Source organism: Podarcis cretensis (genome assembly GCF_951804945.1).
Source record: "Podarcis cretensis genome assembly, chromosome: 12".
In the NCBI taxonomy this organism is placed as follows: domain Eukaryota; kingdom Metazoa; phylum Chordata; class Lepidosauria; order Squamata; family Lacertidae; genus Podarcis; species Podarcis cretensis.
In genome coordinates, this window is record NC_137181.1 from 36,466,841 (window position 1) to 36,489,648 (window position 22,808).

A 22,808-nucleotide genomic window follows, 5' to 3' on the forward strand; every position below is an offset into this window, starting at 1 on the left:
AGCTCATGTTCAGGTACCGTATTTTTTGTAAGGTACATTTGTATTGCTATGAACATTGTGATGGCTTTAAACAGAGACTGGAATGTAAGCCGTTAGCTGTGGGAAGAGGAATCATCTTCTACAGATACAGGGTATATGAGGCCTGTCACTTAGCAGTTAAACTGTCACAGTTGTTCACTGTTGCTAAGGTGATGGCTTGGTTTGGCCTTTCATACACAGCACCCAAAAACGGTCATTATGGTTGGTCATTTGGTGGACATTCCGTCCTAAGCTATTGGTCCATAATTGTAGGCCAACAAAGGTTTGGAATTTGGAATTCCATCAGATACAAATTGATTGGCTGGAAGTCCCAGCTGAGGGGAATATAAAGCCGGGATCAGCACTGTTTGAGGGGTCAGTTGAACAGTCGTCGGTGGACAGTGAAGAGAATGGGCAAAGAAACCTTGAAAGCCAAAAGGAAGCCGAGAGATTGAGCCCAAAGCAAACTGAACAAAATGGAGAACCTCTGCTGGATGCTGAAATGATTTGAGGTGAGAATTAAGGAGGATTGTGAGAGAGGCTTGGAAGACTTTGGCAGCAGTCTTGGGGGAAACTGAGGTCAGATTAACAACAAGTAGAAACTGACCAGAGTGAAGACTTTAGATGACGATCTCGGTAAAGCTGGAATGGAAACATACCCTAGAGCAATGAATCCTGAGCCACACTTCTAGAAATGCCCTCCAGATAAGCCTATGAGTTAATTGGCAGTGTGTGTGTGTGTGTGTGTGTGATTGGAGTTGGAGAGTAATTTGCTAAGGAGGTTATCATATACAGAGTGGTACTAGAGTAGGCCTCTAGCTATCTTTTTTAGGGAGTCGCAAAACCATTAAGTACTACTAACACATTGTACCTAATAATAAACCAAGTTTTCTTTTACAACTTACCTCCAAGTAAATAAGTTATACAGTTATTAAGCTTTCCTATACAGTGGTACCTTGGTTCTCAAATGCCTTGGTTCCCAAACACCAAAAACCCGGAAGTAAGTGTTCTGGTTTTCGAACGTTTTTCAGGAGCTGAGTGTCCGGTGCAGTTGTCAGCTATTGTTTCCGGGGTGCCTGCACCAATCAGAAGTTGTGCCTGGGTTTTCAAACATTACGGAAATCAAACGGACTCCCGGAACAGATTAAGTTTGGTGCTTTTGTTTTTTACTATTTATTTTGCGTTTTTGTTTTTGAGACTTTTTGGTTATTTTTGTGTGTGTCTGTGTGGAACCAAGTTCAGCTACTGATGGATTGATTGATTGATTGATTGATTGTGTGACTGCGGAAATGGATAAAAGCCCCCTGTGGCGTTTGCCCTCCTAGGTGTGTGACATCATACTGGGTTCATAAGGAAAGGGTTAACTAATTGTAAAATGACTAACCAAGGGGAACCCAAGGGGAGGAGTTAGAGTTTGAGTAGTTAGAGTTAGGGTGGTTGAGAAGTCAGACTGGAGTTGGAGAAGAGACAGAGAGGATAAGTCTGTGGGTTGGGCTAGTCTGATGTGAGAGAATCTGTTAAGAGGAGTCAGTCAAACAGTTGATATAATCAGTCAGAAGATATTAGGAAGGTGTAGGCCGGTAAAGAAAGTTAAGAAATTGACAGGAATAATATCTGAGAAACCATAAGCTTGTTAATTTAGTTCAATTTTAACAACTGTCTGGACTCGGTGTTTTACCCAAGAGTAATGGGTTGGTGGCAGCGGGGAAGCGAGCAAAGTGGTGGCACAGGGATCAATAGACCATTAAACGTCCGGGGATCCTGTGTGATCACCACACCCCCCATCCAAACAATGACTATCATCAGTGCAGGTAAGAAAAAAGAATAATTTTAATTCTTATCATTTACATTATTGTCTTATTTATTTTATAATACAGTACATTGATTATTGCTTTCATTTTATGGATCAATAGTCTCGCTAGATAGTAAAATTCATGTTAAATTGCTGTCTTCCATTTTTTTAACATGAATGGAATACACAAGACGAAATGGTTAAATCGGTTATGATAAAGTGGGCTCAGGACATTGGGTATAATATTATGTTTGAGGACTGGGAAAGGTTGTGGACCACTGGGCTGAACTTCACTGCATGTAATGCTCTGAAGGAAAATGTAATGAAAATGATATATAGATGGTACATGACCCCAGTTAAACTTGCCAAAATATACCATTTGTCTGATAATAAATGTTGGAAATGTAAAGAACATGAAGGAACATTCTTTCACCTCTGGTGGACCTGCCCTAAAGTGAAGGCCTTCTGGGAAATGATATATAATGAGTTGAAAAAGGTATTTAAGTATACCTTCACTAAGAAACCAGAGGCCTTCCTTCTGGGTATTGTCGGCCAGAAGGTGCTAAAGAAGGACCGAACATTTTTTATGTATGCAACAACGGCAGCAAGGATACTTATCGCTAAGAGCTGGAAAACGCAAGATCTACCCACACTGGAAGAGTGGCAGATGCAGCTGATGGACTATATGCAACTGGCCGAGATGACTGGTAGAACCCGAGACCTGGGAGAGGAGAGGGTTGAGGAAGACTGGAGGAAATTCAAGATTTATTTACAAAAATATTGTAATTTGGTTGAATGTTAAGAAGGATGCTAGATCATAAATAATTGCCCACCACTGAATTAGATCTGAATTTGACGATAAGTGAGATTAAGGAAAATACAAACTTTTCGGAGAATTGCTAGATTTTATTTAAATGAGCGGAGATAAGATTGCAAACAAGTGGGTAATTTGCTTGGAAATTTTTTTTGCAACGATGTAAGTGCGAGCGGAAGACGTGAGGGAGTCCAAAGAAGTGACGAAATTATGTTATGATATAAGCAATGTTGTTTATTATTTATGCATTTGTATTCAAAAAAACTTTAATAAATATGTATTAAAAAAAATTGCTGTCTTAGGGGTTGTTTTTAAAAGTCTAGAATGGATTAATCCGTTTTGCATTACTTTCTATGGGAATAATAATAATAATAATAATAATAATAATAATAATAATAATTTATTTATATCCCACCCATCTGGCTGGGTTTCCCCAGCCACTCTGGGTGGCTTCCAACTGAATATTAAAAACAATACAGCATCAAACACTAAAAACTTCCCTAAACAGAGCTGCCTTCAGTTGTCTTTTAAAAGTGAAATAGTTGTTTATTGCCTTGACATCTGCTGGGAGGGCGTTCCACAGGGCAGGCGCCACTCCTGAGAAGGCCCTCTGCCTGGTTCCCTGTAACCTCACTTCTCACAGGGAGGGAACTGCCAGAAGGCCCTCAGAGCTGGACCTCACTGTCAGGGCTGGACGATTGGAGTGGAGATGCTCCTTCAGGTATATAGGACTGAGGCCATTTAGGGCTTTAAAGGTCAGCAACAACACTTTGAATTGTGTTCGAAAACGTACTGGGAGCCAATGTAGGTCTTTCAGGATCAGTGTTATATGGTCTCGGCGGCCACTCCCAGTCACCAGTCTAACTGCCACATTCTGGATTAATTGCAGTTTCCAAGTCACCTTCAAAGGTAGTCCCATGTAGAGCGCATTGCAGTAGTCCAAGTGAACCTTGGTTTTGGAACACTTTGGTTTTGGAACGGGCTTCTGGAACGGAATAAGTTTGAGAACCAAGATAGCACTATATAAGAATATTTTTGTTTCACTTATAATAAAAATTAGGAAATATGGGGAATTCTTGTGTTTTAAAGCGTGCCTTTAAAGAGTTGTCAGCATGGCAATACTGATGGGACTTCTCACATTTTAATAGGGAGATTAAAATGTAAATTTCCACAATACTGGCGCCATCAGTGAAAAAGCCTGCCTCCATGTTACGACTAGCCAGTTATCAGGCTGTAGCTTTGATCTTTATGCCCCTCTGAGGCAATGGAGGGAGAAATGTTCTTTCAGATAAGTTGTTTAGGGCTGTATATGCAAGAAACAGAACCTTATAATTGGCTTGGTAGTTAATAGGCAGCTATTGCAGATCACTTAGCACTGGCATGCTATGTGCTGGTAAGGAGCACTAACCTGGGTTGCAGCCTTCTGTGAATAAAGGTTTGTGAGAGAGAGGGAGGAGAGGCTTTGTGAGCAACAGAAGCCCTCGGGGTGCCTTTGCACCCATGGGTGCCACATTGAAGCAGCTATGACTAGGGTCACCAAAGTCCTGTGTGTGATACTAAAAGCACACTGTCCTTTGGTATCGAAGAGATCTGTGGATCATGGCACATCTTCAGAACTGGTCATATTTTCCTATGGGAAAAAGCACTTTCAGTGCCAACTTCAAGTTTTTTTGCTGCCTGAAGCAGAGCTGAAATGCTATTCATCTAGGGCTAACACTTTGTATGAAACAGGGAGGCGTTGTTTATACAGTGGTACCTCGGGTTAAGTACTTAATTTGTTCCGGAGGTCCGTTCTTAACCTGAAACTGTTCTTAACCTGAAGCACCACTTTAGCTAATGGGGCCTCCTGCTGCCACTGTGCCGCCGGAGCATGATTTCTGTTCTCATCCTGAAACAAAGTTCTTAACCCGAGGTACTATTTCTGGGTTAGCGGAGTCTGTAACCTGAAGCATATGTAACCTGAAGCATATGTAACCCGAGGTACCACTGTACACCAGTTCTTGCCTTCACTTGTTCCCCTTGAAACTACCGCCAGAAGCAGGTCTGTCCACTCTTCTGCATAACAGGGCTGACAACGTATTTAAACAAAAACAGTAGTTGAAACCAATATTTTCTGCCAATCTTTGTACATAATCCAGCACAGAATCAGAACCTAATACTTTGGTTGTGACCAACTACTTTGTCCTCACAAACCAATGGAAGGTAAGTCTAATACCATCTGCAAAATTTTAAGTAGTCGCCAGAACCCATCCCTAGGGATGGGTTTTTCAAATAATGCTTTCTCCTCCCCAAGATTTGTTTTATAGAACATTGCATGTCTTCTGTGCTTCATGACAGTGTTCTGACACTTATCACCTTGGACACCATATGAAACGTCAGTTTTATTTTACTGTTGTGACAGACTGAATGAATATCAGTTATCAGTTGTGTCAAGACATCCGCTTTGAAAATCTGGTTGACCGATCTGCTTATATTGTGTCTGAATTTAATGAAAAAGAGAGAGGAAGATTTCCCTCTGGTGGCTAGACTAGGGCATTGGAGAAACTGAGAAAAGTGGTGAAAATGCAAATTTATTTGGTTTGACTATTGGCTTGAGGAGCAGATCACATTATTTTGCAATTTTTAAAACTCACTAGGCTACACTAACATTCCATAACAGCAATTATTGTTATTGTTATTTATTAAATTTATATACCACCCTATACCTGGGGGGCAAAATATGGTCTGAAGCTCAACATAAAAAAAACTAAGATCATGGCCACTGGTCCCATCACTTCCTGGCAAATAGAAGGGGAAGAAATGGAGGCTGTGAGAGATTTTACTTTCTTGGGTTCCATGTTCACTGCAGATGGTGACAACAGTCACGAAATTAAAAGACGCCTGCTTCTTGGGAGAAAAGCAATGACAAACCTAGACAGCATCTTAGAAAGCAGAGACATCACCTTGCCGACAAAGGTCCGTATTGTTAAAGCTATGGTTTTCTCAGTAGTGATGTATGGAAGTGAGAGCTGGACCATAAAGAAGGCTGCTTGCCGAAGAATTGATGCTTTTGAATTTTGGTGCTGGAAGAGACTCTTGAGAGTCCCATGGACTGCAAGAAGATCAAACCTCTCCATTCTTAAGGAAATCAGCCTTGAATGCCCACTGGAAGGACAGATCCTGAAGCTGAGGCTCCAAGACTTTGGCCACATCAAGAGAAGAGAAGACTCCCTGGAAAAGACCCTGGTGTTGGGAAAGATGGAGGTCACAAGGAGAAGGGGAAGACAGAGGACAAGATGGTTGGACAGTGTTCTCGAAGCTACCAACATGAGTTTGTCCAAACTGCAGGAGGCAGTGGAAGACAGGAGTGCCTGGCGTGCTCTGGTCCATGGGGTCACGATGAGTTGGACACAACTAAACAACAACAACAACAACAACAAAATACCTGGGGGCAGAATGGTAAAGACAGGACCCACTAGGATGCCCCAATGTAGCAACTTTTTGTGTTGAATCAATAGCACAAGTCCATCTTGCTGTGATTTGATGTTTGTCAAGTGATGGAATTCAAATAGAAAAGATAGAAAAATAGAAATATTCAGAACATAATTGTGTCATAGTGATGGCTGAAATGCCACTATGTATTTGCTTTTTTGGTTCAGTTCAATCTCAACTCCCTTATCCATGTCTTGTTTCTCTTCATCCCCTGACATTCCCACTGACTTCCGTCACCTTCCATTGCCTCATTCCTGCATCCTGGGGCCTCTGTTATGTGGGGCTATTCCCTCACCCCACTTATATTACATCTCCTCGTAATATGTTATATAACAGCAAAGATATGAGTTGAGTTTCCAGCTCCTTACAAAAGAGCAGAGAGCAGCGTTAAATCATAATTAAGAAAAAAAAAACAGATTCAGAGAAAACCCTTACAACGGAAGTCTTTCATCTTCATTGCCACAGTTGAAAGCATATATTACAGGAATTCTTAGAATTATCTCTCCCAGAAGTAAGAGCTTAGGGAGTTTTATTAGAAAATGTATATTTTCTAATTCTTTTGGAAGCAATTATGCAGCCTCACTATGCGCATTCATCTCCAAGTAAGAGAATTTAAATTATTTTGACTTCATCAGCAGAGTTCTATAACTCTTGCATAGCAGAAGTCTATTAAGGAAAAGCTTGCAAGACAGTTTATATGGAGTGAATTTGCTGAGAGAGCCACTCCTGGGTAGTGAGCTTGCTCCTCAATCCTGATTTATCTTTTTGTCTTGATTTACTCTTCAATCCCAGCTTCTGGCTTGTCACAAACAACTGTTGCCCTCACATATTGGTAGAAGGGCCAGCCTAAGACTCAGCAGATTCTGTGCTGCTCCAGCTCCTGCCACCTTCACTCTCCACCTCCAAAACACCCAGTTGCATGGGTTACCACCAGCTCTCCATGGGGGTTGTTAAGTATAGTACAGTGGAACCTTGGTTCTCAAACTTAATCCATTCCGTAAGTCCATTCGACTCCCGAAACCATTTGAAAACTAAGGTGCTGCTTCTGATTGGCTGCAAGAGCTTCCTGCTCTCAAGTGGAAGTTGTGCCGGACATTCGGCTTCCAAAAAAGTTTGAAAACTAGAACATTTCTTTCTGGGTTTTTGGCATCCAGGAGCCGATTTGTTCGTCAACTAAGCCATTCGAGAACCAAGGTACCACTGTAATTTAATTGACTGAGATTATAAATACTTTTAAGCATGACTATGTGTTTAAATTTGATTGGTTGGTAACTGAATTCTAGAGAGTTCTCTAGTAGTCACATGGGACGTATCTAGTGAATGAGAGACTCCATTTAATGTCAGGCAAGATGACTGTGTTTTAGAATCCACTGTGAATACTGCTAAGTTGAATAGAATGTTTGAGTGCTTCGTCTTTGCTTGAAAGCAGAAGGAAAAGGTAAAAGTGGAAATCTCTCATAGGAGCTGCAAGGCATGGCCTAACTGAGATACAGAAGGCTGAGTACTGAGCTCTAGAAAGGGATTAAAATACAGTTTGTTTGGAAGTTAGAAGAAACCCATGCTTGGAGAAGCACGTAACTGTAAATATTCTGTTTTAATTCATTTATAACTAAGTTTCTGCAAGTAAAGTTTTTGAATGTTAAAGTATTGACATTGGTTTAATTTCCAAAGAAGGGTGTCAGTCACATATACGATTTGAGCTTCTTAGCTGAAATTTCACTAACTTCAACAGGGGTTCCCATCTCCCAGAGTTTGGCAGGTCTGGGTGTGAAACATCTCTACTGCATCCAAACCCCCTCCAGCGTTGCAGACCAGAAGTTTGGCTTGCTCTGTTCAGAGGCATTCTGGATTATTTATCCCATGAATGTTAAAGTGAGCCACAAGTGCAATCCATAGAGGCAGTCTCCGTTTTCTCTCCTTTGTTTGCCTGCCTGCTGCTCAACGCAATAAGCAAATGCAGACACTGTGCCGCACAGGTAAATACTTGATCCCAAGCAGAAATCAAAGGATAACACGGAGTGTTCTGAAATTCAATCATACCGTCTAATGGAGGACCCAAGAGTCTAGCATTTCACAAGAGGGATCAGAGTCTGAACTCCACAAAGCCGCCATTTGATATATGCAGCAAGCGACAGTCACACTGTTGTTTCGCCAGACACTTATGACAGTGTTTCCCAACCTTTTTTGGGCAAAGGCACACTTGTTTCATGAAAAAAATCTCGAGGCACACCACCATTAGAAAATGTTTAAAAAATTAACTCTGTGCCTATATTGACTATATATAAAGTAACTCTCTTTAATAGGAATCAAATAAACACAAAGAAAGTATTTTATAATTACTTTATTATGAAATAGTAAGTAAACAGAAATATGAAAAATTATAAAATACTTTATTCAGTGCGCAACCTGGGCCTTTTTGGCTGAACACAAAGCTGATATTCTGGCTGGAATCAAAGAAAGACACACACGTAGCTCTTCGTCAACAGCTCTCAGTCTCTCTCTGTATTTAGTTTTTATAGCAATCATGCTTGAAAAGCTCAACTCACAGAGATATGTAGTGGAAAATGGGAGCAATGTCAAAATAGCTTTATTTGCCAGAAGGGGGAACTCCTTGGCAGTTTCCAACCAAAAACTGTCCAAAGGTAGATCAGCAAATCTTAGCTTGAAACCACGATTTTGTCTCAGTTCAGTTAGTTCCTCCTGCTCCTGTAAAGTCATGTCCTTTCCACCAACTGATGCTGAGCTATAAGGGTCCCTAACCCAGTCAAGGCATTCAGTGGAGACTGAAGAGAAATAAAATGACAACTTCCCCTCGAGAGTTTTTAAATGTTTACCTATTATCTCACACAGTGCAGCAGTGTGAACACCTTGCCATTGCTTGGTGAGTGTGAACATTTCAAGATTGCCACTTTCCACGTGTTGATGCCAGAGTTGCACCTTTGAACGGAATCCATTTATTTTATCTGTACTTGTAAGCAGGTTTTCATTTCGGCCTTGCATTCGTGTGTTCAGTTCATTCAGATGATGAAATATATCTGCCAGGTATGCCAGCCTTGCACACCACTCATCACTTGCAAGCAGCTTTGCGTAATCTGACCTCTCATTTGTCAGAAACACTTTAAGTTCCTCCCGCAGCTCATACACACGAACCAAGACCTTGCCACGCGACAACCACCGGACCTCCGTATGAAACAGCAAGGTTTTATGCTTCGCTCCCATCTCCTCACACAAAGCTGCAAATATGCGACTTTTCACGGGTCGTGACTTTACAAAGTTTACCATGCGCACAACATCATCCAACACATGAACTAGGTCTGCTGGTAAAGTCTTGGCTACGAGGGCCTCACGGTGCAAAAAACAATGCGTAACAATCACATCTGGATTTCTTTCCTTCACTCTGCTTACAAAGCCTTTGGTGTGCCCGACCATGGCTGCAGCTCCATCGGTGCAGACACTTGTGCAGTTTTCCCACTTAAGTCCTCCTTGTTCAAGGTATTCTGATGTGACCCGAAAAATTTCTTCTCCTGTTGCTTTTTCTGGCAATGCCTTGCAGAAAAAGAAGTTTTCTCTAATTGCATCACCATCAACAAAACGCACATTGGCCAAGAGTTGAGCATGTCCACTGATATCAGTAGACTCGTCAAGTTGTAATGCAAATTTCTCACTGCTATGGATCTTTTCCAAAACCATACTTTCAATGTCTGCAGACATGTCATTAATACGTCTGGAAATTGTGTTGTTTGAGAGAGGGACTTTGGCTATTTCCTTAGCTGCTTCAGGTCCGAGCATCTCCTCTACAATAGCTTTGCAGGCGGGAAGTATTAATGTCTCTGCCACAGTGTGCGACTTTTTTGACTTGGCTATAAGTTCAGCAACGTGATAGCTAGCTTTAAGACCTCTTTCATTTACCTTTGAGGTTTGTCTCATGAAAGTTGCCTGTTTCTCCGTGTTTTCACGCAGGCGAACAAAATAGTCCGCATTCTTGTTTTGAAGCAAAGGGTGTTTCGTTTGGAGATGGCGTTTAAGTTTGCTTGGGACCATAGCACCGTTAGCTAGCTTTTCACCACACACCACGCACAGTGGAGTTGGTTGGTTTGCATCTCCGGTGAAAGTAAATCCAAATGAAATATAGCTTTCGTTATATTGCCTTGTGCCAGAGAATTTGCTTGAGCTAACCATCTTTGCTTTCTTTTCATGCCCACTCATACTTGGGCTCTCATCTGGCTCCAAATTTTGTTCAGAGTCCAGTTCTTTTCTTTTCAAAAACTTTTCCATCACTGCAGTATCCGGCCATCCAATTGCCACTGACAAACGGATACAGACCCCTTTTTTTTACAGCACAGCTCGCACAAATGTACACGGAACACCCTTTTCGAATTAAAACACACAGTCTCACGAGAGCAAGGAGCAGCGATTTTATATTTTACGAAAAGAAGCCGCTAGTCCTCATGGTGACAGGGTGGAAAATATTTAAAAGCAGAACCACCTTGAGGAAGGTGGAGCCATATCACATCCGGGCAGGAGGCCTAAATTGGTGGAACGCTCAGGCCCCGCTTATTCAAAGAGGACATCAGGCAACGTCTCAGGGTATTAAGAACCCTGAGCTAGATTAATGTCCCCAAACGTCATGGTTTGTGCCAACCTACTGACACTCCACAAAGCTTCTTAACCATGTTCGTATGAAAAAAAGATGGGGTGCTGCGGCTCTCCCAACCCACTAACTACCAGCACGCTTCAACACAATGCTGCGCGCGGCAAGAGCCCAGGCTTTCTGATCCAAGCCGCTTTCCGTAGCGCTTCCGGGCAAAGCCGAGCACATGCTACGAAGCGCCCACACGTGTACGAAAAGTCCTGGCTCAGCCGCGAGTTGGCGCAGGCAGATGCCGTCCTGGAGGCAAAAGCCGTCACGTGGCGTAGAGACCGGCGCGTAGGTCCGGGCTCGCGCCTTGCGTGGGTGGGGCGATAAAGCGGCCAATGGCGAAGGAGGATAACCTGTACCCGATGTGGCTGAGGGGATTTTCTCCCTCCCTCCTTTTCTCCACCCACACGCCTCCCTTTACGGCGCGCTCCCTTCACCCCTAGGGGGATTCCCCCCTCCCCTTCCTGCTCTCTCTCCCTCCCTCCCTCCTTTTCTCCACCCACACGCCTCCCTTTACGGCGCGCTCCCTTCACCCCTAGGGGGATTCCCCCCTCCCCTTCCTGCTCTCTCTCTCTCCCTCCCTCCTTTTCTCCACCCACACGCCTCCCTTTACAGCGCGCTCCCTTCACCCCTAGGGGGATTCCCCCCTCCCCTTCCTGCTCTCTCTCTCTCCCTCCCTCCTTTTCTCCACCCACACGCCTCCCTTTACGGCGCGCTCCCTTCACCCCTAGGGGGATTCCCCCTCCCCTTCCCGCTCTCTCTCTCTCCCTCCCTCCTTTTCTCCACCCACACGCCTCCCTTTACGGCTGCTCTGCGCGTGCGCGTTGCTGCGACGCTCTTCCAGTCTTTCCCTGCACCGTGGGAGGTAAGTGCTGGCTCCTGACGCGGGTGCGTGCGGCGCCCCCTCCCCCCCCGACCGCCTTCCTCCCACGGCACACCAGGCAACGTCTCGCGGCACACTAGTGTGCCGCGGAACACCGGTTGGGAAACACTGACTTATGAATAGGCAAACAAAAATGAACACAGGATATCAAAAACCACGGAATAAAAGAAAGGCCAAGAGTGTAAGATGGATTCTCTGTAGCTGCGGCAGAATGCTTCCCTGCAGGGTGAATTTTATCTCATGTTTTGGCTGCGTAAGTAGAGTTCTTGGTAGTACATTTCTATTGAAGCTTCTGGAGCATGTGCTGAACTGGCTGCACTCCCTTAAGAACCACTGAGATATACTTGGAGTCGAGAGTGGATTTCATGCTCTTTATCCAGCTCATAGTGGTGAGGAGGAATGGAAGTTCCCCCAGAATGTCTGCTTTATATGCATTATTTGCACAATGGGCCCCACGTGATTGGCTAATTCCAGGATTCTCCTGTAGGCCAATCAGGCTGTGGGTTCACTTCTACCTGGAGCTGGATTGGGTGGCTCCTGTGGACCAATCAGACTGCTGCATTCTGGGTCCTATTGTTCTAGGACCAATCAGACTGCTGCATTCTGAATCCTATTGTTCTAGGACCAATCAGACTGCTGCATTTTGGATCCTATTCAACTCAGTACATAACAGCCACCCTGCTGGATTAGTCCAAAGGCCCATCTAGTCCTTTGTCCTTTTCCACACAGTGGTCAACCAGACACCTAGTGGAAGATCACAAGGAGGCAAGAAGGCAACAGTTGCCTGACACTATTGCCAGTTGTCTTAACCCTCCCTGTCAGATGAGGGACTGGAACTCGTGACTCCGGTTTTGCTTTGAATTTCAGATTAGAATGGTACGAAAAGTAAATCACAGGTTGCAAGGCTCAGCAGCTGTATGAGAGGCACGAGCTAAGATGTTGAAGCAACAAGTGACACCCCCTCTGCCCCCTCCCAGGGATGGTCTATAAAATTTCAGAGGTGCCTGGTGTAGAGATGTAAAATATCTGGAAATTTTGAAGCCATGAGGGGGGAAAAATGTTTCCCCCCAGAAAAAAATGGAAATTTTGGAAAAATTGAAATTTTTTTTTAGTGTGGAGTAGTTTTACAAATTGCATGAAACACATGCTTGCAATAAAACATGTAACCAGCCCCTTTCCCTCAAAAGCAACAAAAAAGCAAGAAACCATCAACATAAAAAATAATCAGATTTGCCGCTTAGCACCAACAGCAAATAAATTTAAGGTCCATGTCAATATTTAAGCTCCGTAGAAGGTCTACCCTTTGAGTAGTGCTTTTTTAAAAACCCAAAAAAACAGAAGACGCAACATATTCATGAAGTTTATTCTATCTCATTTTCTGAACTACTGCTATCATTTTCCATTTCTTCTTGCTCTTGCTCTTTGTCATTTTTCTCATGGACTTCTAAAAAACAGCTTTGGGGGAAAAGGGGGGGGGAAACCTGTTCTCCCCCATTTTTCTGTCCTCCCCACCCCGGCCTTTCCAAATCTATGTGACGATAGCCGGGCAAAGCATAAGGCAAATTTTTTTTGTATGCCAGGCCCAGAAGTAGGGTAACCAACATACAGTTACTGAATAGTACAGTGCTGCCTCACAAGACGAAATTAATTCGTTCTGCGAGTCTCTTTGTCTTGCGGTTTTTTCGTCTTGCGAAGCATGGCTATTAGCGGCTTAGCGGCTATTAGCGGCTTAGCGGCTATTAGCGGCTTAGAAAAAGGGGGGGGAGGGAAAAAACTCGCAAGAACTCGCAAGACGTTTGGTCTTGTGAAGCAAGCCCATAGGGAAATTCGTCTTGCGAAGCACCTCAAAAGACGGAAAACTCTTTCGTCTAGCGAGTTTTTCGTCTTGCGAGGCATTCATCTTGCGGGGCACCACTGTATGTAATAGTAAGGCTCAAACTCTGTTTGAAAGGAAAAGAAGTGTGTGTGGTTTTTTTAATTGAATTTGTTATTATATATTATAAACCACATGATGGTAAGAGAGCTTTATGAACAGTTTGCAAAAATATACAAAAGAATATTAAAATGACTGATAAAACAAAGTCAAAAGCAGGTATTTAAAGAGTGTTCAATAGATGATTAAAGTCAGCAGTGGTTGAAAGGAAGTCCCAGCTTCAGCGAAAGGAACCTGAACCCTTTGGAGCACAGCGCGAGGTCCCGCTGCGTTCCAAAGGCTTCAGGCGGCTATCCCTGCGCACCGACCCCTCTTGCTCTCCAGGCTTCAGCAAAAGCAACACGTAGCCTCCAGAGCGCGGAGGGAGCGCTCCCTCTGCGCTTTGGAGGCTTTGCGTTGCATTCGCTGAAGCCAAGGAGCCTGCATTCGCTCCATAGGATGCACAAACATTTCGCCTTCATTTTTGGAGAGGAAAAAGTGCGTCCTATAGAGTGAAAAATATGGTATTTCATAGAACTGTAGAGTTGGAAGGGACAACAGGAGCCAGTCAAACTCTGCAATGCAGGAATCTTTTGCCCAATGTTGGGCTCAAACACACGGCCCTGAGATTTAGTCTTATGCTTGACTGACTAAGCTATCCCAGCTATTTGAAGATGGCTATATCTCCTCCCAGGGACGCAGGTGGTGCTGTGGGTTAAAGCCTCAGCGCCTAGGGCTTGCCGATCGAAAGGTCGGCGGTTCGAATCCCTGCGGCGGGGTGCGCTCCCGCTGCTCGGTCCCAGCGCCTGCCAACCTAGCAGTTCGAAAGCACCTCCGGGTGCAAGTAGATAAATAGGGACCGCTTACCAGCGGGAAGGTAAACGGCGTTTCCGTGTGCGGCTCTGGCTCGCCAGAGCAGCGATGTCACGCTGGCCACGTGACCCGGAAGTGTCTCCGGACAGCGCTGGCCCCTGGCCTCTTAAGTGAGATGGGCACACAACCCCAGAGTCTGTCAAGACTGGCCCGTACGGGCAGGGGTACCTTTACCTTTATATCTCCTCCCAGTCTCCTTTTTACCGGGCTAAACATACCCAACTCCCTCATCCGTTCCTCCTAAGTTTGGTTTCCAGACCCTTGATCATTTTGGTAGCTCTCCTCTGCACACATTCCAGCTTGTCAACATCCTTCTTAACTTACAAATTGTTTTTTAATTATTATTTTTTTTAAACCAGAAGCATTTTTACTTGGTATTATAGGCCAGGACATTAATAGGCAAGATGTTAAATTGTTTTTATATGCAACAACTGCGGCAAGAGTATTGTTAGCCCAAGAAGTGGAAACAAGAAGAAATTCCGATGAAAGAAGAATGGCAGACAAAATTAATGGACTATGCAGAATTGGACAAAATGACAGGAAGCATTTGAAACCTGCGGGACCAGAGATTTACAGAAGATTGGAAGAAGTATATGAATTATTGGAAGAGCACTCTAATCAACAAATTACGCTAGTAGGACTACAAGAAGTTTTGTAAGGAGAAATATACGAAGTGTTACAAAGTAGAAAAAGATAGATATCGATTATGAGTTTGAAATGTAATAGGGAAGAAATGTATACTGAGAGATTGGAAAATTTTCAGACAGGATTGATGGATGTCAAAAATTTGAATAAAATGTGAAAGTATGTTTAATTACTGTTGAAAATGATATGTTAAAAAACTAATAAAAAATTATATATATAAATCCTTCTTAACTTGTGGCGCCCAGAACTGGACACAGTACTCCAGGTGTGGCCTGATCAAGGCAGAACAGAGCGGTACTGACATCCCTTGATCAGGCACGGTAGTTTAATCTGGTTTGAGTATGTCTTACCTCTAAGCTATATAAAGAAGTCAATGAACCTTTCAACTCAATTATGATGAGTTCAGTGATAAGGAAAAAGAATTTGGAAGTAAAATGGTTGTGTTAGTTCAGAGGTGAGGCACCTGTGGCCTCCAGCTGCTGATCTGTAATTTCCTTCATCCCTAACCGCTGGCTATAATGGCTATGGTTAATGCTGGTATAATTACTACATTGCTACAAGCACTTATCTTGTAGTGCCTTTTCCTTCAAAGCCCTCAAAAATAGCGCTCATAAAAACGCAAGAACCTGCTGAAACAGGCCAATCACCCATCGTGAATTCTGACCAACACACTTCCCCAGCCAGCTGCCCCTAACCTTTTAGAAATTAAGATTGTAATGTATCATGGCATGGAGTGCTGCCATTCGATATACTGTGTACATTTCTTGCTCAATATAGACACATAACACTCCAGGGTAAAATCTAATTGGTGTCCTTGTATACCTCAGCTAAAAGAATGGGAGGGAATGCCTTTTTCTCACCCCTTTCCCCCTGCAGCCTACTTCCTCCTGTTTTGGAGGGCATCTCAACCCTTAGGACTCAAGAGCCATTTGGGGGAGGGGAGAAGAAACTACAAGCTGTCAGAGAAGGGGAAGATGGCAATTATTATTGCCTATCTTCTTCCATTAGTGAAGACCTTTGCTGGCTCTAAAGCCCTTCTGTGAGCGCAAGCGCACCAACAGGACTCTGCCCATGGCTTTTACCACCACTTCATACCAACTTGCCACTTTTTAATAACTGTAGCAGCTATTATGCTGCCTGCCTCTACCATAAGCCTCTGGAGAGCCAGGGATCAAGGGCAAGAGGTCATGTTCCAAGTTTTGTAGCTAAGTTTAAATTTAAAAAGTTTGTGTTTGATTCGTCGTATGGGGAAGGAAAACAGGAGAGGCATACAGAGCCATGGACTTGCTTGTGTTGAGGTTATGGAAAGCACCATGCTCATTGCTTTCAAATACAGTGGTACCCTCGGGTTAAGTACTTAATTCGTTCCGGAGGTCCGTACTTAACCTGAAACCTGAAGCACCACTTTAGCTAATGGGACCTCCTGCTGCCCCCACGCCGCTGGAGCACCATTTCTGTTCTCATCCTGAAGCAAAGTTCTTAACCTGAGGTACTATTTCTGGGTTAGCGGAGTCTGTAACCTGAAGCGTATGTAACCTGAGGTACCGCTGTATGCTTGAACTCGGAAAGAAAAATCAGAAAGACACATTGACAGGGGTTGTTTGTTTTTTAATTACATGATCAAGAAACGCTACAGTCACCCTGACTGTACTCATTCAAGCCTGATTGCACAATTCTATAAATTATAATACAAGAACAAGTACATATGTTAGGAACCATCCATGATCAAAAGTTCTCTGGCTGACGAGAAGGCTTTTTGAAGTTGTTACAATATAATGCATGTAAAAATAGAAAGTTTAAAAACCAATCTCATCAGAGAGTCATTTCCATTTGTATGGTGAAATAAATAAGGCAGCAGAAGCCAATTAGTTAGAAGTGGCCTCCTTCAGGTATGCTATTAAATCTGCCCTCTCCCCCTTCTTCCTAATGCCAGCAAATATCATCTTGGTTCCTGGAATATACTTCTTGGGGTTTTCCAAGTAAACCATCAGTGTATCTTCTCCCCAGGTTATACCTAGGAAACAACAACGGTATTTAACAAGATGTTTTCTATATAAAGAATCCCCCCCCCCCATTTCATTACTTTGGTCCAATGTTGAAAACCATGTCATATGGTTCACTTTATATTTAATACCACCAGCAGATTTGGACAGACAAATTAGGCAATGAGGACATGAACTGGTAACTTTTAAGACCAGTCACTGAGGCATTACTCTTAAAGAGGTTGTTACTGGCCCTGAACTGAAAGCACATGATGGGAACCCACACTTCCTGCTCAACCCTGCTTGTTTGTACAGTCATGATGCTACCTGTAAAATTCCATGCTATATTAGATAAAAGCCAAGACACGCATAGGCAGTAAATTGCCGTGCAATGCATGGCAAAATCTTCCCCTAAGTGGGCATTTGTTAAGATGAGGTCCTGAGTATTTTTGTTTTAGGAACTCTGAAATTGCTCATTCTCATGACAGTCAAAACCTAAAAGCCTGCCCACTGCATACAACCACTAGGTGGTGTTTCTATGGCTCTTTACTTGGCAAACAATTTTTTGCCCGCTAACCTGCACAAATAGGTATGGAGCTGGGAGTTGCAAGAGAGACACTAATCTAGTGTGGGCTGTCTCATGATTAAATGGCAGCTCAAAGCTGCTGCAAAGAGGAAGTTAGGAGGCTGACTCCAGAGAGAACAGAAATTAAATGGCAAGTTAATTCTTAAAAGCAGGCAGGAGTGGCAGCAGCATGTACCTGGACTCCTGCCACACCACTGCTGGGACAAGGTCAGTGCTCTGTGGATGCACCAGTGGAGCCAATCCAGCACTCCCACTGGTGCCATGCACACAGAGCTGACCTTCCTCCTCTGCTGCCTGATAAGCTGCGGTTGACTCCCTAGCCACCTTTTCTTGATGACCTAAAAGCAGGGCACATAACAGGCAATGAAGTGGGACTGGTTGAGTTTTTGAAAGATGCAGAGCACATTCCAGAATGCCCTGGTCATGGGAGTGAGCATGCATTCTATGTTACAACTATGTCCTCCCTATTGACTGCTGCTAGTTTTCTTGCAATCTGATTTGCAAAGCTAACAGGACACTTCCATTTTACCTTTGCTTTTGTTGGCGTCTGTGTAAGAGAAACCTTCGGCCTGACCAGTCTTTCGGCCAAAAAGACCATGCAGGTTAGGGCCAGTCTTGTGCTTGCCTCCCTTCTCAACTGTGTGGCACTGCGAACACTTCTGAACAAAGATCTTCTTGCCCTTCTCAACGTCTCCCATGGTCACTGCTGAAGAAAAACAAGAACATCATACAATCTTAAACATTTCAAGGTCAGTTGGGCTCATCTGAAGTGAATGAGAAACGCAGTAAGAATGCAAAGATCCGGGTACTTCTAAAAGCGGCCATAAAGAAAACAAAAAACCAAGCACAAAACAATGCATTTTAAAGCCAGTGACTATGACCAGTAGATAAACTTTCAAAAGCTATTAGGTTTTACTAATGTTACATGTTAAAATGAAGCATTAAAGAAGAAAATGGTCTGTCCCTGGGGTTCAAAACTATCTCAGGAAATTTGTTTGGAGCATTTGTTCTAGAGTAAGATAGCATAAGTGAATATCAAAGAGCTTGTCTGCATAAAACAAGGTATCAGATATATTCAATTCTGTCTGATTCATAGTAATCTATATTCCTGTAGTGTCATCATACCCAGGATACAATCAGGGCAAGCTAAGTTGTTCGTGACACTGTTATTGTGCAACGCTACAATCCTATGTACTTTACTTGGGAGGTTCTTGCTTCCAAATCAACATGCACATGGCTGAAATTATTAAGCAAGAGGTGTTCCAACATTACAGTGCCTTATTTCCTCAACAGGACCCACTACTGCCAAACCTGTTGAGGAAATAAGGGTCATGCTAAGTGTTATTTCTCATCTTCCCTCTCAGTTTGGGGGCAGTCTCAAAAACTGTGGTTAGGACAGTGACACCAGGAAAATTGTCCGTGTTACAGAGGTAAGTGAGAGAGGCACTGTAATGTTGGAACAAAGCATGCCTTCCTTCTCAAGTCTCCTGTTTCACAGAGTTAAGGGAGCATCCACAAGATCACACTGAACAGCAGGGACGAGCAGTCTCTCTTTGCCAGCCACCCTCACAAATATGGAGTTGGTAAACAAAAGGATAGATTTAAAATACATATAGCACATGTATGTATATGTATATATGCATTTAAAATTTCTTCTTTTAAATACCAACCCCGTATTTGTGAGTGGCTGGCAAATAGAGACTGTAATCCCTGCTGTTCGGTGTGATCATGTGGACGCCCTATATATATAGGGACCAAGTTCACCCTGTGCCTTTGGCCATGCTTGGTTTTCGGCGGGAAGTTCCAGGCCGCGCGAAAAGCTTTGCTTAAGGGCGAGATGAAGGGCACGAGTTCACGCGGGGGGTCAAACCGGCGCGCAGCACTGTTCTTTTCTCGGGCGGCCTCTTTCATTGGGGTCAACGACCTGTGCCTTCCTTTTCGGCTTTATGTGGAGCTTCACAAGGTCGAAAGATGCTCAGAAGCAGCAGAAGCAGAAGCAGCAGCAGCAGCAGCAGCAGCCTCTTCCTTATCTTGCATAAGGGCGCATGCTCGAAACCTGATAAAATCGCCGCCGCCGAAGCCTATGAGTCAGCGCCGCGGGGCCTCTGGGGACGCCGCGTCCCTCCGGCAGGAGACACCGGCGTCTCCACCGCCCGTGGAAGGGAAGGGCCGCTGCAGGGGCTGCATCTACAGCCCCTTCCAGGGCGATGACCGGGGGGGGGGGAGGCCATGAAGGGCCGCGATTCCGCCGCGCTCCTGCTCCAGGCCACGTGGAGGCGGCCCGGCCTCTCTCCCAGGCCTCTCCCCCCGGGCTCACCTGCCTGACCTTGGCCTTCGCACAGCCCGCTCCCGCCTCGACCCGCTTCTCCTCCCTGCCCGGCCTACAGCGCAGGCTTCTGCTTCTCCCCTAAGCCCGCTCCTCCGGTTCGGGGTACGGGGTGCCCCCCTCCCTTCCTCACACGAGAGGCTCCCGCTCCCCCATTCATTACCACGCAAAGTAGAGGAAGGGATGCAAAACCGCCGCCGCTGCCGCGCGTTCTCCCGTCAAGAGTTCCGCAGACTGAGCCCAAGGGCACCCCGTACACAGCGCTATGTAACCGGTGTCCGCGCAACCAAGCTTCCCTCCGGGGGCCTGCCGCCGTGTCTCCCAACTGGCCAATCAGACGCCGGCTCGGAGAAGCTCTATTGGGCCAGCCGGACGCCTGTCAGGGTGACTAATCTCAGCATGTTAGGTTGAGCCCGAGGGGATCTCGGGTGAGCCGGCTTTGGCGTTGCGCAAAGGCAGGGACGTAGGGAGATGACGACAGCGGCGCATGTGCAGAAGAGGGATAGCGGCAAGGTCAAGCACGCTTGAGGATGCTGGCTTAAAAAAAAAGAAAAAAGGTCATGTGATTGGATGCTCCTCCCTACAGAAAGTGACGTGCATGGGAATTCCGCCCAGTGTGTGATTGGGCGAGGATATTGCAGTTCCTCTTCGTACAATGAAGGGGGATGCCCCATTCAGGTAATGATGGTGTAGTCACAAAGTTACAGGTAAATGATGCAATTAGGGAGCAAGACAAGTTGGAACGACTCTATTAACCTTTGCACCCAGAGCAAAGTATTAAATTGTACAGTCTGAGGATTATTATGCCGCATTTTTTTTAAAAGGGCTAAAGGTTGTTTTCTCACCTGAGTCTCTCTGAGTAAATATTCAAACACAGAATAAGAAAGAGGTGGGATAAAAACAGTTTAGCATACAGCCATATATTTTTTCTGGGAGCAAGCTGCGTTGAAATCAATGTGATTTGCTTCTGAGAAGACATGTTATATAGGTTTGCACCTGCTGGAATGAAATGCATATTCTAGTTAGTGTAGATTTTACATTAGGGATATCATATAATAATTTTGTTTTTGAAGAAGCCTATTAGTGCCCTCTGTGACAGTGCGGGATTGTGTCGATATGACGTTGCAAAATTTAGTGCCACAATTGTATATGCCCCAGAACACCTCTCTTACTGCCTTTGAATTCAAAGCTCACCTTTTATGGGATATCTTGTGCAACCTCCCAAGGTCCTATGCCTTACTACAAGGATCACCAACATGGCGCCCTTCAGATGCTGCTGGACTACAACTGCTGTCAGTTGCAGCCAGCTTGGCCCGTGGTCAGAGATGATGGGAGCTGTAGTCCAACAAGCTGTAGTCTATCTAGTGCAAACTGCAATGACCGTTACTCCAGGCTCAGTTACAGTGAGGCAGGGATAGCCTAACTAGATGTTATGTCAATCACATGGATAGTGTCCATATCAAGGGATTGACAAAAAATTCATTTTAGGCATGGTGAGTAAGAGGATTTTTTTAAAAATGAGGCCACATTGCATGGGAAGAGCAGCTTTAACTCTTTCGTATGATGTGATAGGATCCCCTAGAAAATCACCCACCACCATCATAGTACAGGCATGGGTGCTTTTTGCTAATTCAAATTGCTGAGGTTTTGGTCAGGCAAGGGAAGGGTTAAGTCCCCCCCCCCCCGTGCATTGCAGCCCTGATAACAATTGCACACCTCCCACCTAGCATTATATTGATTTTAAATCCCATGATGTGGTTACTAGCCATATAATTAGCTGGGAAATGCTGGTGGGTGGTTAAAGGTCAGTAAATGCAAATACACGTTGCATTCTGTGTATTTTGTGTCCACCATAATAAATGAACCGAATGTTCCACTTCATTTTCTGAACAAGGAAGTTAGAGTACTTCTACAGCTATGCAGGCAAAGGTTGTTGGCTCCTCCCTTTTATGGAGCTCTTAAAAGCACATGATCTCCATATAGTTTGACAGGTGAGTAGCAAATTGACTCTTCCACTGTATTTTAAATTAATCTCGAGAGTTGAAAATATTTTTTCTCTCTGGGGGGATTTGTGCATATAGATGAGGAGTGGGGAAAACTTTTCTGTTGTGGGCTGCACTTATTCTGGGGTGATCTATCAGGGGCTGTGTTCCATAAGTAGACAGGACAAGAGCCAAATGTGGGTGGGGTCACCCCCCCTCTTTTGCCCTTCCTCTGCCTTCCTTCCCAGTGAGCTGTTAGAGACAGGTTTGGTCTTGCCACAAACATATCCTAATTGCTTCCAGAGTGCTTCCCCCTCATTCCACTTTCCATCATTTGATTAATTTTCCCTCCCCACATTTTAAATCCTTCCCTCTCCCTTCTCCCTTGGTGCTCTCAACATGTGCAAGAAATTAAGCCCTTCTGCTCTCTCACATGAAGTTGAATACACAAAAGAGATCCTTGCATATGCAATACTGCATAAAGGAAAGACCCGCTTTCACATTCAGTAGAACACATACATGTCAGGGGCATAGAAAGAGAGGTGTGCTGATGACAGCCAGTGTGGCGTAGTGGTCAAAGCCTCAGACTAGAGCCTGGGAGACCAGGGTTCAAATCCCCACCCGATCATGAAGCTCACTGGGTGACCCTGGGTCAGTCACTGCCTCTCATCCTAACCTACCTCACAGGGTTGCTGTTGGGATTAAATGAGGAGGGGGGGGGAGAACCATGCGCACCGCCACCTTGAGTTCCTTGAAGAAAAATGCAAATTAACAACTACAGTGGTACCTTGGTTCTCAAATGCCCTGGTTCCCAAACACCAAAAACCCGGAAGTAAGTTTTTGAATGTTTTTCGGAAGCTGAACGTCCAATGTGGCTGTTGGCTA

General features: G+C 44.4%; 1 protein-coding gene and 1 long non-coding RNA gene across 4 annotated transcripts; one reads left to right on the forward strand and one right to left on the reverse strand.

Annotated features, from left to right (window-relative positions):
* The first annotated feature begins 235 nt into the window (after positions 1-235).
* On the forward strand, positions 236-12,657 carry LOC307199927. Of its 2 annotated transcripts, XR_013832265.1 has the most exons (4): positions 236-530; positions 4,763-4,826; positions 7,557-8,264; positions 11,741-12,657. It is a non-coding gene; the product is annotated as an uncharacterized lncRNA (long non-coding RNA). The 2 variants fall into 2 exon arrangements; XR_013832266.1 differs by lacking the exon at positions 4,763-4,826.
* A 3,977-nt stretch (positions 12,658-16,634) lies between these two features.
* On the reverse strand, positions 16,635-20,265 carry CYCS (cytochrome c, somatic). 2 transcript variants are annotated; one of them, XM_079947730.1, is made up of 3 exons: positions 20,105-20,265; positions 18,145-18,321; positions 16,635-17,061 (listed from the first exon to the last, which is right to left on the reverse strand). In XM_079947730.1, exons 2-3 carry the CDS (start codon positions 18,311-18,313, stop codon positions 16,913-16,915), a joined length of 318 nt encoding a protein of 105 aa, XP_079803856.1. In that variant the 5' UTR covers positions 18,314-18,321; positions 20,105-20,265; the 3' UTR covers positions 16,635-16,912. The 2 variants fall into 2 exon arrangements, with proteins under 2 accessions (XP_079803856.1, XP_079803857.1); XM_079947731.1 differs by having other exon boundaries at positions 18,145-18,318; positions 20,105-20,249.
* Between the last annotated feature and the right edge of the window lie 2,543 nt (positions 20,266-22,808).

Coding starts and splice junctions, on each gene's coding strand:
- CYCS (XM_079947730.1), bottom strand. CDS start 18,313: ATGGGAGACGTTGAGAAGGGCAAGAAGATCTTTGTTCAGAAGTGTTCG. Junction 17,062..18,144: donor AGACGCCAACAAAAGCAAAG/GTAAAATGGAAG, acceptor GTTGTTTCCTAG/GTATAACCTGGGGAGAAGAT.